At 39.2% G+C, this 18,323-nt stretch overlaps 1 protein-coding gene across 1 annotated transcript in view; it reads right to left on the bottom strand.

The window, feature by feature from the left end:
• LOC140921715 (ubiquitin carboxyl-terminal hydrolase 24-like) overlaps window positions 1-18,323 on the bottom strand; it is a 40,545-nt gene that overhangs the window by 16,911 nt on the left and 5,311 nt on the right. The window contains exons 9-39 of the mRNA XM_073371727.1: window positions 17,978-18,136; window positions 17,560-17,674; window positions 16,800-16,903; window positions 16,315-16,422; window positions 15,758-15,853; window positions 14,336-14,581; window positions 13,556-13,837; window positions 13,155-13,266; window positions 12,710-12,948; window positions 12,573-12,626; window positions 11,965-12,077; window positions 11,592-11,658; window positions 11,240-11,350; window positions 10,809-10,907; window positions 9,839-9,958; window positions 9,330-9,356; window positions 9,184-9,228; window positions 8,530-8,700; window positions 7,238-7,360; window positions 6,889-6,983; window positions 6,490-6,585; window positions 5,591-5,813; window positions 4,295-4,522; window positions 3,740-3,809; window positions 2,953-3,023; window positions 2,689-2,743; window positions 2,161-2,263; window positions 1,994-2,055; window positions 1,452-1,544; window positions 992-1,075; window positions 21-132 (exon numbers count right to left, since the gene is read on the bottom strand). Of these exons, the coding sequence (XP_073227828.1) occupies window positions 21-132; window positions 992-1,075; window positions 1,452-1,544; window positions 1,994-2,055; window positions 2,161-2,263; window positions 2,689-2,743; window positions 2,953-3,023; window positions 3,740-3,809; window positions 4,295-4,522; window positions 5,591-5,813; window positions 6,490-6,585; window positions 6,889-6,983; window positions 7,238-7,360; window positions 8,530-8,700; window positions 9,184-9,228; window positions 9,330-9,356; window positions 9,839-9,958; window positions 10,809-10,907; window positions 11,240-11,350; window positions 11,592-11,658; window positions 11,965-12,077; window positions 12,573-12,626; window positions 12,710-12,948; window positions 13,155-13,266; window positions 13,556-13,837; window positions 14,336-14,581; window positions 15,758-15,853; window positions 16,315-16,422; window positions 16,800-16,903; window positions 17,560-17,674; window positions 17,978-18,136 (3,683 nt within the window). The remainder of the gene's footprint in view (window positions 1-20; window positions 133-991; window positions 1,076-1,451; window positions 1,545-1,993; window positions 2,056-2,160; window positions 2,264-2,688; window positions 2,744-2,952; window positions 3,024-3,739; window positions 3,810-4,294; window positions 4,523-5,590; window positions 5,814-6,489; window positions 6,586-6,888; window positions 6,984-7,237; window positions 7,361-8,529; window positions 8,701-9,183; window positions 9,229-9,329; window positions 9,357-9,838; window positions 9,959-10,808; window positions 10,908-11,239; window positions 11,351-11,591; window positions 11,659-11,964; window positions 12,078-12,572; window positions 12,627-12,709; window positions 12,949-13,154; window positions 13,267-13,555; window positions 13,838-14,335; window positions 14,582-15,757; window positions 15,854-16,314; window positions 16,423-16,799; window positions 16,904-17,559; window positions 17,675-17,977; window positions 18,137-18,323) is intronic.

Raw genomic sequence — 18,323 nt, forward strand, 5'->3', positions numbered from 1 at the left:
CTGAATTCCTTTGAACTTACTTCGGTTGTACATCTATGACGGTTTCCTTATTTGGCGTGCTTCTGGTATCAAAGATGAGTTTAGAAGCCGGAAAGAGAAAATCATCTAAAATATCCTTTATAAGCTTCTCTCCTGAAAATACAAGAGTTAGACAAGAGGATTAACAATGCTTCTAAAACTTATAAGTACTTTATAAAGAGAAAACAAAGAAAAACACAACCATGAAGAGGATTTGGAAATCAGATATTTAATAACCCTCAAATTTTGCCAACTTTAACTTTGAATATATTCAAGACTTATCTTCTTCAGGCCATACTTAACCAGGGTTGTCAAAAAGATTTTAAGTAGCAGGAGAATAACAGAAAGTAGCTGACATGTGTTTCCTGGCGGAGCCGCTCGGGGAAGACATATCACTATTGATATAAACAGTTCAATCTAGGTCAGTACACACTATGACCTTTTGAACCCGTTAAAGTAAAGTTTTGTTTCCTAAGAGGTCCGTTAAGATGATTGACAGCAGCGAAAAACGCAATTGTCAGTTGCCTTTTTAACTTTAGTATTCGCATGTTTGTATAAAGCGCAATAAAAAGTTGGTGTTCAAAAATTCGATTGGACCCCATTTTTGCCATTGCACTTCGTAGTGTTTGGATGTCAGATTGATTGTTGATTGTTGATTGATTGTTGTTTGATATATTACTTCTTAGTGTTTGGATATCAGATGAAACACCCCTTCTCGTGTTTGTTATATCACTTCTACGTGTTTGGATATCAGATGAAACACTCGCCCTTCTCGTGTTTGATATATTACTTATGAGTGTTTGACAACGGATGAAACACTCCATCTAGTGTACGATGTATTATAGTCCAGTGTTGGCATCATTAGGATCTTTGTACCACAAACGTATATACATCATATAGTGTGTACAACTCAACTGTCAAAAGAAAAAAGCCGTTTCCATTCTGAAAAAGAAAGTTAGCTTGTCTCACTTACCTAATCCTCTCTTGTCAACGCCTTCACATGTAAAGAGTGTTTTAATTAGTTTTAAGTGTCCTGCCAGTAGTGGAAATTCATTGTCTGTGGAAAAGAAGCAAAGTGATGACAATTGGTATGTTGCTGGAGACATGCGCGGTAAGGTTAAGGAAATTTAGGTTTTGATTGACTACTCAAGCAAGTAAGATGGCGCAGTCTTGTCGGTGATTGCTTACTTGATCCCGCGGGAAAAAACCCTTTCGGCTTTATAATAAATCCTTTATTGAACAAGATCGTCGGGAGAAGGCGTCTTAACCTCACATTTGGTTGGTTATGTACTGAAAAACTAACAATACCACGAATTGGTAATACCAGCGAAATTTCAGGAGCATTTATAGCTACAGTGCATGCCTTCATTATTGACTCTGGGGCCCTCAGGGCTTAACAATCACAGGGCAAAAATGTTAAAGGAAACTTTTACCTAAACTGGTTGTACATTCGTAGTTTACAAGCCAACGTATTTCAGTTTCGATCATCTTTGTAGGGTCTATCTTCATCAGCCTTTGCTCCATCACTGAAACACATAAGAAGGGGAGAAAAAAACTACGTTACCTATTTTACGTTAAGCTTGCTTTCTATGAGTCGCATGCGTGATTACAGCATTGCTGTTAGTGTCCAGAATATTAGAATCTATCCCACCCGATATCTACACGGTGCCAGATCCAGACCTTGCGAGCGGGGGGGGGGGGGGGGGGGGGGGTTTGGCAGTCTCCCAAAAAACACTTTTTGGCCCTTTGGGGCTCAGTTTGGTCCAAAACAAGGGGGGGGGGGCCGGGTCCCCCGGGCCCCTCCCCTAGATCCGCCACTGCTACATACAAATTCATTGTCTGAGAGAATTTGATAAAAGATCAAGGTATTTTTCTTTTCTGATCATTTTACAAATTCTCATAGCCTTTTCACTTGATGTTTTGATATTGTTAGGAGAATGTTGATGTTGGTTCGTCACTCTACTACTCTACTCACGTGTTAAGTAATCCAGCAGTCGACAGAGGAGATCAAAGAACTGGCTACAATGACGCTGTAATCTAGAATGCAATCAGAGTATCGTGAGAAGCAGTTATGCCACATCAACTACAGTAATAGTGAAAAGGTATGAAGCACCATGCAATTTGTTTAAAAGAAAAATTTACCTGTGGTTCTTTCCTCTGACGTAAACTGTTGGAGTCCACAGTGGAAGGGGAGAATTGAGCATCACACTCAGAAGAAAATGATTTGGAGTTTGAATTTTGGGATCTGAAAAGCGAAAAAAGTACTCAACCAGTTGTTCATCATCGTCATGGTTATTGCCACCGCCATCATCGTAACCACCACCACCACCACCACTATCATCATATGGCGCAAAGAAATGATTTCCATTCAGCCCTGCTTTTGCTAACTTAATATCAGCCTAATACCTCAATGCCAAATTCAGTTCTCTTTTTCTGCCATCGTACGCCACTTATCTCTGAACTACCTCTCCTTCTTTTTTTCTGGTGGGGACCAGTTTAGTGCTTTTCTCCACTTGTCATCGAAAGGTTAGTGGGGTTTGATCACATAAAATATACATGAATATAATTTTATATAAAAAACTTCTATAGGCCACAGGTGCTGCAGAAGCGAACACGTTTTTTACTCCCCTTCTGTGCCTACTCAAGAGTGCTATTACTACACGTACATACCTCCTACTGGCGTTTGGCTAAGAATTAGTAGTTGCTCTAGAGCAGTTGTCCGCACCTGCAATTCATTCAGACAAAAATTATAACAGAAGGAAAATACACACACCCATTATTACATAACTAAGGATGATCAAAGTAACGGGTCTCGATGTTTACGCAACTTGACCCACATCCCAAGCAAATAAAAGGTAAATGATGAGGATTATTTATGTACTGATTTAAAGCTAGTCAGTGAGCTAAAGACAATGAGTGTGCAAGTTGATTTACCTGAGAATTAATGGAACCTATGAGGATTTCCACGATGAAATCATTGACATTTGGAAGATAATAAAACACTCCTGTCAAAACAAGGATATGAAAAGACTATTGTATTAACATGACCCTTGTAATTAATCAATCAAAACTCACAGGTCAGTAATTAGGGAGCTTAAGCAGTGACGTTTTTGAGCGACATACGACAACCGGAAGTGACCCTTTTTTTCTTTCAATATGCCTTGTAGGCTCGATTACCAGCCGCTGTTTGGGAAAATGAGCCCACACTCATCCCCCCGAAAGCCTCTCTTCGGGGAGGATCAAAGACCGGACCCGGGAGATGGCGGAAATCGAGCCTATATGCCTTGACGCTACCAAATTTGTATGACAAAGAGTCTTTACTCTTATAGAGACGATTTGCCCAAGATTTGTTCAAATTCACGGCCGAGGAGTGTAAAAGGTTCACTTCCGGTTGACGTTCGTCCCTAAAAAACATCGTTGCTTAAGCTCCCTAATATGCTTAGGCTCCCGATTCACACGGCACGTGACAAATTTTCGACCGGGTGAAAATTTGAGCGTTTAGGTGTTCCGTTCACAAGGAAACAACAACTCCTAGCCGTTCAAAGTTCAGTGTGAATAGTGAGAAAATATTGAACGGTCCCGTGTGAACGAAGTGCCCGGTCAAACTTTTAGCCAGTCCAAAATTCGTCCGGTGCTGTATTATCGTAGCCTTGCGGTTGCGATGGAAGACTAATTCAATCAAAGGGCACTATGACCCGAAAAATAAACTACATTTTCTCACCCATAAGTTGAGTTCTGAGCTGTAGACAAAGGACAAGTAGTTGAAGGGCCTCAGCGACTATAACGACATCCTGAAGCAAAGAAAAATGAAAAAACAACAACAAACAAACTTTAACTTTCTGGACATTAAATATAGTCTCAGCCTGCACCTGCACAGGCCACCCAAGGCTAGTCTGCATTGCGCCATTGGCATACCTCAGCAAAGCCGCGGTGGACAGTGTTAGGGCGTAAGAAAATCAGATAAAGTTATTTAAACCAGGGAGAGGGTAAAACGGAACAACAGATGTACAATGTCCACATTTTTTGTTGTTTTACAGTCTTAATACGTTGCTAGCAAGTGCTTACGATTCAAAGCAAAAGTGGCAGACCACAGGTGAAAAATGAAGGCGAATTTCAACCAAAAAAAACCATAAATATAAAAAACGTGAGTTGGAGAGAGACGGGTGATTTGGAGACAAATACATTGTGGTTATTTCGTCAGCTTGTCAAGTGAGGGTCGAGTCGCTCAAAAAGCTTCTGACTGTCTCTCTATCTGTTGTGTATTAATTAGAGATACCTTGCTTGTGACCTCAGAAGGAATACCATTGGAGACACTTGACCTGAAGGACCTGACCGACTCTGTATCACTACCCGCCCCTCCCCCCATAGTAGCCGCCTCCTCATCAGAGCTCTGACTGGATAGCCTCTGTCTACCCCCTGCAAGGTTAATCCTTCCAGCTGCTGCAGCCCAGGCCACTCGCATAAAACAGGCAATAGTCTCCGCAAAGTCATCGCGACCCATTGTCTGAGGACAGAAACACTCCCGTTAATTCTTTCGTTTCCAGTACAAGCCCCATCAAATCTAGTCAACTCTGAACTTCAGTCTGAAAAATCTATAAAAATATCAATAAAATTTGAAATTGTCATAGGATTTTGTCTACGGACTCCATTGACAAATCGACAACACTTTTCCATGGTCTGTGCTCTTATTGACCATAGGAATGACGTCAAAACGTTCCAAATTCTAGTGCAACTACGAGCCGTAGGTGAGTAGTTTCACTGCAAAGTTTTGAACATTTTGACGTTATTTCTATGGTCGATAAGAGTACAGAGCGTGGAAAAATGTTGTCGATTCGTTTTTTTACAATAATAATGACAGTTTTGACGTCTACTTCCTTTGAAGTTTCACGGAAAATCGGTATGCGCGAGAAATCGCTAAGTTATTGTAACAAACTTAGTGCACCTCCTCATGACGAACTCTAAGTTTGCAATGTCGATTATGAGGACACATTATGTAGTTCTACTTTGTGAATCCGATGCCAAACTTTGGTGGAGTGACCATTCAACTGAAAGGTAATGAGCAGTACTTTCCTGTGGTACTATTAATAACGTAGTAACAGGTGAATGTCACTTCGGAGTGAAATCCTAAGGTGTCACCTTTCAAATGACCTGTCGGGTAGTACTCTCACACTTTTGGTTCTTCCTCTCGAGCTTATACTCACATCATCCCGGTTTACACTAGGTTGCTTGTCCTTTGCTTGTGCCTGTGTTCGTGTATTTTACGTGTAAACAGGCTTTAAGAGTGCTACAACCAGTAGCAAAAATACTTGAGACACCGTACCTTATTTTGGCTTATTACAGTTTGTCTATGTTCTTGCGCTTGTGATCCCTCCTCCTCCTCCCCTTATCAAAGTTGCCAGCAATACAAGACCATACTCAAAGCTTAGTGGAAGGGGAGGAGGGAGGTGAGTATTTATCTCACAGAGGTGTGACTAGTAGGTAGCGATTTGACGTAAGGAGTGCCGGTTTTCTGTCGGAGCCTCTCAACATTTTTGGAGCTGGTTTAGCCTCCACTATCTAGTAAAGTACATACCTCTATAGCTACTCTTACGGAAGGATGTACATCATCGATCACGCTACTCGAGCGTGGTCTTTTGGCTTCAACAGCTGAGTTGTTAAGAGAGTCATTTAAGTCAGTCTCCATGGTCCCCGTTGCCATAGCAATGGGTGACGCAGCAGCAGTAGCAGATTCTCGGTAAGGTGAAGTGGGAGGAACTGTGAAGGAGTTTTCAGATGACTGTCCACATAGTAAAAACCTTGAAGACAATTAGAAAGAAGAGTATGACAAACCGAACATGCTACTTTGCTCCATGTCATGAAACTCAATGCATTTTAATGGCTTTGCTAAACCTAGCAGGGACGCCAAAACAGCTTATGCATATTACTGTGGGCCAGAATGGCACTGTCAATCCCTTCCTTCAATCATACACCTGTTTTGAAACCTCCCTACAAATTGATTAGGACTGTTAAAGGCGACAAAGCCAACGGCATATCTTAACTGCTCAACTCGGTGATAAACTAAGGTCTTAATCAGAGCTGGTGAGATGTTTCTTTTTTGTTAAAACTTTAGCTGGTAGTCTGGCCAGGGTTAAAACACACCATTTCCAACCCACAAGTCGAGCTCTTTTTTTGAGCTAAATGGTGCTGAGGCCTTATGACTACTTTCCAAGAAAATGAAGATGCATTTACTAATTTTAAAACAAAGACTTCCTGACTGAAGTGCGGTCAGACGTCAAGATTACCTTTAGAAAAATAACCGTTTATGATTAAACAACAATTATTGGTTATCAAGCACTTAAGGAGTTAGCCATTTCTCCCTAATGAGTAATCGTTAAAAAGTACGTTTAAATTGTCTTGTAGAGGAACAAATTAACCTGTAAACTTGGCGTAAATCAATGACTTTTTTAAAAAATAAAATACTGGACTACAAACCTTGCTAGTTGTAGACAGATTGCATAACAGCCTCGGCGAATTTCTGTGTCTACGTCTTGAGGAAACATGTCTTTTTGCAATATGTTGACAACAATGCTATTAGGATCAACATTTAGAGAACAAGCCAGTGAATAAGTACAATGCACAATATTTCATATAAAATATGACCTTTTCGCACTCTGAAAGTAAGAGAAGTAAGACGGGTCCTACTTTCAGAGGAATGAAAGGACTTTTTTTGAAAACTTTATGAAAACACTTAGAGGAATTTAACAAAGTGTTAAGATCTCAGAGAGGAAGTTAAGAACTTTTTTGAGAAACCATTGAGGAACTTAAAAACTTTTCAAGACTGCGTGAATAATAATAACAAAGCCTTTGCATGGCCACAGAACTGACAGTTACCTGAGCCCTCCGGCTGCTAAAAAGTTCTCCTTGAACATCCTTGCATTTGCTCCACCATCTCTGTTTAGTGTTGGCATCAGCTTACTACTTAACACCTGGAAAACAATTGAGTGTTGTGACGCTCATCAAAGGAAGTGAAAAATAAAAGAAACTGTAACAACTTGCATTATATTTATTTTAGTCAGCGACATGGCAAATTTTTATCTTGACTATTAAAAGTTCAGAAACAATACAAGGCGGTCTGGAGATACGATTGTCACTAGCATTTCCATGTCTGCAGTACTTACTTAAAAGATACTAACTTGATTACGTTAATTTCATCTCTGATTATAATACATGTAAGCAATACCTCCAGGTTATACAGTATTCTGAATGGAGACATCCCAGGTGTCACACATTTAAACATGTTTTGCAGGTTAGCTGTGGATTGCATTCGGTCATCAACACTTCCAGGAGAGCAACTGATGGTATACTGTTCAAGAAAAAGACAAATCAGAATGCACACATGTACAGCACATGTAGCAAGATCGCTAGTCTACTTCAAAGCTTGTGAACAAATCGTAATACCTCTTTAAAAGAACTGAAAGTTCGTAAGTCCATACTTCCTTTAAAAACTGGCTGATTTAGCAACAGAACGGGAACGTCATTTGACGACGGGAAAGCACGAGGAAAGGACTGAACGCGACTTCCGGTGCCCAATTTGTCGCTCTGCCATTGGTCAATCCAGTTGTTTGATTTGCGCGCGCCGTCCTCAACTGACGTTCCCGTTCTGTTGCTAAATCAGCCAACTACTGTTCATACTACGTACCACAACCATTTTAAACAGTCTTTACCCATGGTCTATTAGAGCACCCTTTACAGACACAGCTGACTTTTGTCTAAGATGGCGCTCATTTTTCAAAAGTTTTTAAGATTATTCTGGATTCACCAAGTGAATGCTGTTATAATAGGGAGTAAGCAAAAACACGTCAACCAGAAGTAGACTTTTCGCATTTTTTGGCAGTCTGGTTTTGCCCAAGTTTTTGGGCAAATTGTCTCTATACGCGCAGACACAGCAATACAAATTTGGCAGCGTCAAGACATATTAAAAGAGAAAAGGCCTCACTTCGATTGATGACATGCGGCGTTACGGTCATTTCGCCCCCAAGTTATTTCGCCACGGTTACTTAGCCCCCTATTTTAGAACGAGGGATATCATATTTGAAGCTTGATTGTTTTGGTTTATGGCTCAAAGAGTTAAGAATGTCACATTTGAAGTGCACTTGTTTTGCTTTACGGCTTATAGAACGAGGAACATTACATTTAAAGCGCGCTAAATGACTGGAAAACAGGAGGCTAAGAAATCGGGGCGAAATGATTAGTTACCGATGTGCGTAGCTCAAAAACGTCTTTGCTTAGACTCCATAATATTACATATTACGCATTGTATAACAAATGGATTATATTTCTTGTGTGCCTCTTCAGTTATAGATCATAGACTCCCGTGCAGACGTTATTATAGATCACCGACGACGTAAAAATGCGGAAAGAACATCAAAGACCACATCGACAGAACTCTAAATGATTCATGGGCGCTCTTTGCTTTCCTGACTTTTAATCACGTCAATTTATCTCAGAAAAAAAAGATCACAATCTTGTCACCTGCTGGCTGATAGACTCCAGAGCTTCCTGAACATCAGGATCAGTAGGTAGCAACATTAACAGCCTCTGCACACGGACTGTGATGGTTGGTTCTTCAAGATCAGTCAGCTGATACAACTTATCAAATGCCTTACACTCCGTCGCCATGATAACACCAGGCATCATGCGCTCCTGATAAAACAAACAAACAAACAAAACAAAACAATAGAAATTCAGCTTCTGGCATTTTAAATTATCATTAATTTTGTTTAACTCCATAAGAAAACTGGGCTCGATTTTGGTCGCTCTTTCGGGTTCTTTCCGACTCTTTTTTAGAAGGAACGTGGACTCATTTCCCAAACAGCAGCTGCTAATTGAGCCTTAACGCAGTGAGGGAAGGGCTCAGGCACTCATCAAACCCAGTTTGAGAGGGTCTGAAATCCTCACAAATACTTTTCACACCATCTCCAAAAACAACTGCGTTCAATGTAATAGTAAATTCATTGAGAGACAGTCCAGCAACAACTATACCCGGTTGCAAAAGCGTTTGGAAGTACTGGAAATACCAAACTGAATCAACTAAAAAAAGTTTGGTTTCAAATGGTTTATCACAGCATTTGCTTTCGGTTCTGTCTAAACGTGAAACAAGGGAACACGCTTCCAAAACTTTCTAACCTGCTCCAGAGCATAGCTTTGACGATTGGAGCCACTGGCACTGGACTGTAAAGCAAATAAGAACAAAAAAACAGTTACTTTTAACAAAACATAAGGCACGCTACAAAGGAGCACAGACAAAGATGTCAGCCTGGAAAAATCCATACCTCATCGATTCTCATGGCCTCTTGGCTCTAGAAACAGTGGAGAGAAGAAACTATGATTTAGATAATGTGTTTTCAACTGATGAGCCACAAATGAGGTAAGTATTGTAATGCTAGGATGTAGGGGAAAAATCATAAAGTACTAGTGTTGTTCAAGAGAGGTGGTAGGCAAGATTTCATTAGCTCTAAAGTAATGGGTGCAAGAAAGAATGGGGCACGCGAGGGAGACATAGAAAATCAAATAATTCAAAGCGCCTGCTACAGAGGCTAGATGATTTCATTTGCCTGGGTTTGATTAATTCGTAATAATAAAGACTTTTTGCTTTCTTCGATCTGCAAAGTAATTGATTTTAACAGATGTGTGGTGATATTTGGCCTGTCCTACTTTTCATTTTTTTTTCGACATACAAGTCACAAATCACCTTTAGCTAACATGAGGCGGTGGGGGGTGAAAATGGTATTTAATCCCCTCCCCTCCCCTCCTCTGGGCAGAGGCTAATAGACAAGTATACCTCTGCTTCTTCCTTGGTAGGGACTGTTGTCACACCAGATACAGACACTTTGGCAAACAGCAACTGTTCATCTTCAAATTCGAGCTGATAGAGTAGCTTTTGATCTTTAGAGGGTAGAAGCTACAATTGAAAAATAGAGATAAGCTCAGCTAAACTGAGGCAATAGTGTCGAAAGCCCAATACAATATTAACGTTTTGGGGCCAATAACTCCTGCTTTGTTAAATCATGTTTTGGGAAGATCATGTGTTGTGTGTTGCCTCGGATGTTACAAGGGGAATGAAGAGAAAAGAACGTAGGGTGCTAAAAATGCATGTAACATCGATTTCAAGAGACATTTCCCTTCCTAAAAGAATAAAAAACTCGCATGTGGCTATATTGGTATCATGGAGAAGTTAAACAACTTTGTTTTCGAACTAAAAAAAATGCACATCCCTTTAAGTGTTCCAGCCCAGGGCCGTAGCCAGGAAGAAACTACAACCGAGGCGAACACACGGTCCGTTGTACGAAATCAGCCGTATGAAATCTTCTAATATTATCAGTCTGATAAAAAAAATAAAAATCGACAGTATTTGGTAAAATTTTACCGAGGCGAGTGCCTCGGTTCGCCTCATACTGGCTACGGCGGTGCAGCCTTTTCCTTTCATTCAGAGCAAAACAAAAGAACAAAAAAGACAAAAATAAAATAAAATAAATAAAAGGATCATCTCTTTTCAGGCTTGAGCCCAGCATTAATGCTCAGAGATCCTCTCTCTTTGAATTTACTGGTCAGAGCAACTTTAATTTTGAAGAAGCTCAGCTCCACGGGTAGTTTAAGCAATGTTTCTGTAGCTACAGTATCTTTGAAGGCATGGTGGCTATCTGTTATAACCATAGTGAAAAACAAATTTTAATGACAGCCTAACTGCATGACACAACTGTGGTGATATTGATTGCTATTTAGGTCAGACAGCAAATGCAATTATTACATACCAGCTTTTCACTTGTTGATAACTGAATCTGCTCATGATTGGTGTTTAGTCGGTTTGCTACTCTGTTGCGAATAGATTTGAGACTTTCATTGGAGTGACACTGAAATATATAAACAGCATAACATTGATTTATTCTCAGCATGAAATAATTTTGGACAGTGTATTTTATCTTTAACACTAGCAAAGTATCAGCAAAAACGCTTGTATATATTAAAGCTGATTTAGACAGTACAATTTTTATTTACGACTATCATGCGCGACTAGCACGTCAGATTGTGTCATGTAAATTAGACCCATGACATCCGTACGACATGTGTGTATGCCATAAGTGAAAACTGTGCATGTGTGAATGGTCAGGCATCATGACGTATGCTAGTCGCTCGCGATAGTCGTAAGCAAAAATCATACAGTCTAAATTGGCCTTTACAATACCTGTAAAGTAAACTCCTGCCGTGGCAGATCAGAAGACACATTGATTGTGATGGGATAACCATGAAATGAGGCGCCATGTGGTAAAAGTGTACGGGGACCTGCATGGAGATCCTGGAAAAAAAATTGTAACAAGGCAACAGAGGGTGTTACAGCAGTAGACTTTTCAAAGCCCCTGTTTTTCTTAACACAACTTGGAGAAAATGACTAAAATGCAAAGGGGTGGAGTGGGGAGGGGTGTATGATCTCCACACCCCTACCCTTATATACTTGACACTTGCATTCAGAGGTCGTTAATTCCAAAAAGGCCTTTATAGGTGATTTCATAGGTTTGGTTCAAGAAAAAAAGCATTACCTCGACAGTTATGATGTACTGTTCCACCAACACTAAAAGTCGTTCAATACTCAGCATGACATTTGCCCTGCAATAAAAGGTATGCTCATCAACAATTTACAGTTGTTGAACCCCTCTACAATGGCCACCTTGGGGACAGAAGAAAGTGGTGGCCATTGTAGAGAGATGGCCGTTAGTGGAAGTTCGACTGTCTTTGAAAGCAAAGATTATTTTCTGCGTGGGATTTGAGGTCTGGCCCACATGGCAGGGTTAGTTTTTATGGAGTGTGAGAAGGGAGGCCTCTTCTCCTTTTCTCCTCTTGTACACGAGGGCAAGTGCATCCTTGAAATTTCTCCCTTCACTCTAAAAAGAAACAGGCTATTTGACGTGATACCTAGCTGGAACAGGTGTGATTATCACATCAGGTGTGAGTACAGCAGTTGCTGCTGTAGCTGCAGTACAGGCTGCTTGTGATATAGAGGAGTTTCCCAGGCCACACATCATGCTCTGCAAAGGACCAAGGATGTATATTAAGCACAGTCGATTAGTGGGTCTGGTGTAGCTGCTAACAAACTGACGTACACTACTTGAATTTTAAACCCTTTATAACAATTTTGCCTTAAGACACTTTTTCGAGCGGCAAATACACATTGCAATGAATGAGTTCTGAACGGACAACAAATGCAGTTAACCATATGGTTAGCAGCAAAGACAAGCAACGCCTAATGCCAGGAAAGTCCGAAAATTTACAAACCGTCTTGGTGTAATTTCCCGGGCGTCCATTAAAACTACACAACATTAACAGTATGCAAAATAAAAATCTACTGGCTTGCACTTCATGGCCCTGAACGTTCATGTGGGAATAAGCCAGGGTAGAAACAATATTATTGAAAAATTAACAAAACACGCTGAAACGAAAAATAATAGCATAACGCACTGACAGTTGGCCTTCTTGTAACTTTGTAAGATAGTATAAGATGGTTCACTTTATGCTTTGCATACCTCAAGACGTTTGTAGCACTCCAGAATGAACTTCTTGTGGATGTTCACAGGATCCTGAAAGAAAAACAGCACAACAGAGTTTAACAGATAGCCACTGATCACTACTACTCGGAAGTTCCCTGCATGTATCAACCCACCTTCTTAAGTTTCGGAGAAAGACAAGTGTAACTTAGTTCCATTAATTTCTTGACAGCCAACATTGCTATTTCCTCAGAAGGAACTTCAAGCACCACTCTCCACAGGTAATCAAGTCCAACAAGCTCCATTTTCTCTATTGTGTAAGCATTCTTGTCTACAGTGTATGTACTCCCTGTCTCCTTCATACGATGATCATTGGTGTTGACTTTCTCCAGAAATTTTTTGAAGCAATTAAAACCTGCATGAAATAAGAAAAAAAGGTCACTCTGCTTCAGATAAATAAGCAAGACAAGAAGTGTCTCCTAGCCCTAATCCTTGTCCAAAATGCTGTTTTTGATTGAAGGGAAATTACTTGGTTCACTTGACTTTTAATAAAACAGTGACCTGTCATAGTGACCTGTGGAATGTGACCTGTAAAAGAAACCTCTCCTTTTTTTAAGGTACCTTTCATGGTCAGCTTGTTGGGTTCCAGTTTGAGAACTTTACTTGTGAACATCTGAGATTGAGTCTCTGAGTCCAAGTCATCTTGTCCTTTGTAAAACCAGTCAAAACATGTCTGGAAGAACAGCACCAAAAGGGTATAAATTATATAAATACAAATCTATTTCCCAGTTTAAAAAAAAAAAACTTTAATTAGGGGGATTTATTTCCCCAGGGAACTTATTCCTTGAGAATAGCTAATACTATTGTATCCCTGGGGCAACATACTCCTGTAGAAATTATTATGAGAAGCAAATAGTACCAAGTGAAAGCACTTCTGAAGAGGTTTCATGGTCAAAAAGTCAGAATCATGTACCACGTCTACACATTGAAAGTTGGAGCTGAAAAATTCAAGATCAACTAACCTCGCGATCAAACTCACAAGCATCAGCATTAGCAACAAGGCAATCCCAAATATCTCGAGCTCTGTGCCAATGTAGGTAGAAACGACCCTGTTCCAGAACATATGCCAAGAATCGTAAATGTATACTGATAAACTCCTTGTGGGTGTAACGTCCATCCACAAGGGTGTCCTCTTCCAGTGAACCTGGTGCAGCAGCTGCGACAGCCTGCTGATGGCAGTTCACCAGGCTGGTGACAGTCAGTTTGATGATATCATGGCTCTTGTGAAGTTCTTGAAGGTTACCCTAACCAAAACATAAACCAATAATAATTATATACTCAGATAGTATGGTGCTTTTTACTTGCAAGGCTTTTAGCATGTATCAATAATATCATTGCTTTGTGCCATTGATATTCTGCGCAGCTGGTTTGTTCACACAGATTTCAACAAACCAACTATGCAGAAAAAATACTCTTCCAGCAGCGTAATTTTGTAGGACATCAAAATTTTATGAAGAAGATGATGTGACAAATTTCCTTAATACTTGCAAGAGATTCACACTGACAGACAACGAAACAAGGAGAGAGTTGTTTCAGAGTAATTTGATATAATGTTATTATTATTTTCACCTGATCAAAAAACAGTTAAGCCATAAATATCATATTTCAGAAAGAGTATGTTAAAAACCAAAGTAGCCAGCAGTCTGCAGTGTAAATGGAGCATGGAAAGCGTGTGGTGAGAAACACTCAGTCCTTGGATCTCTATGGGTTATTAACTTTTTATGTTGCACACTCAAGACAACCTTGTCATTTTTGTTGAACTGTTGCTTCACCATTCCTCTGGTAATCTTCAAAAGTTGACGTATAGCTGGAACAATCAACACTCCCTTTTTCATGTCGTCCACACATTTGATGGCATAGTTCTTCTTGATCTGCTCCTTGACTGAGTAGGAATCACTCAGGATTTCAATGTGAGACTTGAGCGCTTGATCAACCATCTCTGTTGTAAGTGATGGCAGATGTGACAGACTCCAGAGAAGATCAAGGACCTGAAACAAATAAGAAATCTTACAGCTTTTAACCTTTGCATTTCCAACCCTTTAAGAGAAACCAACGTCAGTTTTCTCTTAACAACATCAATACATATTCAAGAGAAAAGGTCGTGAGAATTGATTAAATGATCACCTAAGAGAAAATGACTGACCTTTAAACAAATTAAGGAAATGCCTAGAGATCAGTGTGGAAAATTGGCATGAATATTGGGGCTTGAAGGGTTGAGGGTTTGGAAGAGGGAATAATTATATAAAAGGGCTTAAGCAACAATGACGGTGACAGGCACAAAAACATCATTTAAAAAGTGAATTTCTGCTGCCTCAGACTTTATCCTGCTTATTCCATCTCGTTTAATTTGTCAAATATTGAAAAATTCTTTGGAGTTGAATTCGAGAGACCAAGGCTGTGCTCTAAGGAAAATTGAAGGAAGCCCAATCCTCTGAATCTGTAAAATCTAGGGTGCCCAGCATATAATTTGTATGAAAAATCTGAGATTTTCTAGTCGCCTGAGGGCAAAAGTTATGTGCCTGGGGCCACCAGGCTCTGCTAGAGCACAGCCTTGAAGACTTATATCAAAGTTCAGGAAAAGAAAAGGAAAGTTGTTGTCTTGTGTTCCCATCCCTGACAAATCATGAAATTGGGCATTTTTACATCCTAGTTGTGCAGTGACAGCAAAGAAATGTACAAAAAAGTGTGAAGCACATTCAAAGTTGTTGTTTTGCCAATCTAAACCAATTTCTTTTTTGTTGTTCTTGTTGACGTTGCCATTGTTGTTGCTTAAGCTCCCTAGAAATGAAAAATTTATTGTTAGATAAAGACTGATGAATAAAAGAATAATTATCATGTCTCCGTGAGCAATAAAGATTAAGCTGCAAAAAGTTCTGACACAGTTACAGTACAAGGTAGATTGTAACTCAGTGTAGGCATTATTGACAATTTCATTTCATGAGCTTTACAAGGGCTAGCAGATAAAACCTTCATCGACCTTCATCACAACAGTCAAATTAAAGTCCATTGTCAGTCATCTTACTTAACAGTTTGGTCTAAAAAAGCCACAGGCACACCAGCAAATGATGCATTATTTTAACCTGAATACTACAATTAAATGAAACAATAATAAAATATACAGAATGGATAGGGAAAATGCCATACAATAATACATTACTCTGTACCTTAGTTGTGATCTTTCCCACTCTAGCTTCTTTTCCTATTCGTCCAATGAGAATGAGAAGTTTTTCCTTCATACGATCGCTCTCAGATCCCCAGCTCTGCAATAAAATACAAATTTCCAGACAGTTAAGTACTTAATAATTTGCATGTGAAAACATGGTTTGCATTTTCTTTTCCTTTGTTTCTAATGACTAGAATAATGAATTGGAGTCTGACAAAAGACAAGATAAACTAGTCTGTCAATTCCCAATAGTGGACTACAATACCACAACGCCAATTTTCAGCCAAATGGTTGGTCAATTATCCGTTCATTGGGTTGCATAATTGGGACATAATTTAGTCAGTTGACATTAATTTAACTGAAAGGTTTTTTGGGAAGCTATTTTTCTACACCAAGTCACCTATTTTGCTGGCTGTAGAATTTCAGACACAGATTTCACTCATTTTCTGATTTTATGTCACAAATGCATCTCTGCATGCACCTTCTCAGTTCCTTGTATAAGAGCTATTAACAACATGAAATAATAACAAATTAATAGTTACTATCGAGGAAACAAACCTGTTGTATCAGGACAAAGAGATGATCCAGCTGGTTAGAGTTAAATCTCACCGCCGCTGTAGCCAGGATATTGTGTATGTTATCTACCTCAGTGTGGTGCTTTCCAACCTTACAAATTCATCACATTGATTACTTAATTTTGTAACAAAAAAATTATGCAAGAAGTTTTTCAGAGAGTTTTAAGAGAAATAAATTAAATATGTTTCCTTTATTTTGTTTCATTTCTTGAAAATAACAGCACTTATGACTTTTGGCAACTTGCTCTTGAACTCTTAATTTTATGATATTCATGCACTCTATGCTAACTGAATGTATTGCTATATTAAACCAAAAGCTGTACTAAAATTGTTGGCATTAGTGTATTTGACCAGTTCATGAGACTAAAGAAGGACACAGATACTGCACATGTATGGTTGGTTTTGAGCTTAGGGTCTGTTTTGTGAACCTGAGCTCTCAAAGAACATGGTAAGTTGATGCTTAAATACCTGCATTTTCCATATGGTGGTTAACTCATCCAAAGAGAGCTTGGTACCAAGGAACTCTACAAGTACTTTGATTCGATCACAGTACTGAGATTGATGAAGATTGCCTGTGAGAAAGGTAAGGAATCTTAAGCAAAACGTTTGCAATATTCATATGGAAGACGTTAATCTATGCACTTACACAGGAAATCACCCAGTTCCCATGGCTGGAAAACCCCATGACCCAGCCATGATCCCTGAAAACTTTTTCTAGAACCTGTCATGCTAAATAAGCAGTGAAAAAAGTGGAAGAAAGAGGCTAGTGGAGAAACAACATTTTTGAAGAGCACAAAAATTGGCCAACAAAGATTGTGACCTACAATGTAAGTGGAATACAACATTCTTGTATCCTATAATACAAAAGCAACGATGTGACCAAGCATGCAGTGGAATCACACACTACAGACCATTGGAACTCATAACAGTACACATTAGACTGAGGAACCTGAGGCTAACAGTGTGCTTCTTTTTTACACCCATCTCTTTATCAGTGCTCCGTTTACCATGAATTTAGAGGTACTTAAAGTACATGGAAAGGAAAGAAGTTGAAAAAAAGATTTGAGGTAACAACTGGGAATGAAACTCGAATCCGCCTGCACAGAAGGCTAATTTGCACTATGTGCTTATCCTTGCTCCTCAAGGACTCTGTGCAGATCTTTATCTGCTGTTACCTTAATAAAGTGCCCTGGCACAGACTAGTTTAGTCTGTGAATGGTAAACTTACTTTCAAATGCAATAGAGAGAACTTTGTTTTGAAGCAGCCACTCTGTGATAACATCCTGGGAAATGTTTACTTTAGGGTTCTTACTCTTTTCAGAATCATCAATTAACTTACAGACCTGATATTTGAACAAAAATATATTGATTATAGTTAAAATATATGTAAAATATGTGTAAGTTAACCTAGTAAATAAGAAAATGGTTAAGGTAGGGCACAACATGAGCTGATCTAACTTTACAGTTTGTAGATGAAATCTAACGGCAGTGTGATTCAGATTAAACCTCTTCAGCTGTACTCCAAAATTTTAACATCTTACAAAAGAAAATTTAGCAATTATGTTTTTTAAGTTTTGTTTCAGGACATGCCACAACAGTTTAAAAAGAAAAAAAAACAAAGTATGTCTGCAGTGCACGGCAGTCACCTCTTTGAGTGAATTCATCTTGGCATTGAAATGTGGACTTTTGAGCATCTTCAAAGCCACCTCTAGCCTCAGATCATCAACACCTGACACCATGTTCTGCCAAAGCCTCATGCACAACAGTTTAAGAGTCGTTAACAAATCAAACACATCTCCAACAGCCTATAAAAATAAACATATGATAATCGATTTAAGTGTATGAATAATAATGATTTGGGTAACATGAGTTGTGACCAATCTGTTGTAAAAATGACACAAGAAAAAATATCAGTTTAAAATTCCAAAATTTGCATGTGTTATAGGTCAAATTTGATTTCAGATAAATTTTGACTTAACCTAGTAAGTTGAT

The sequence above is a fragment of the Porites lutea genome, chromosome 12, assembly GCF_958299795.1.
Source record: "Porites lutea chromosome 12, jaPorLute2.1, whole genome shotgun sequence".
NCBI classification, from domain to species: domain Eukaryota; kingdom Metazoa; phylum Cnidaria; class Anthozoa; order Scleractinia; family Poritidae; genus Porites; species Porites lutea.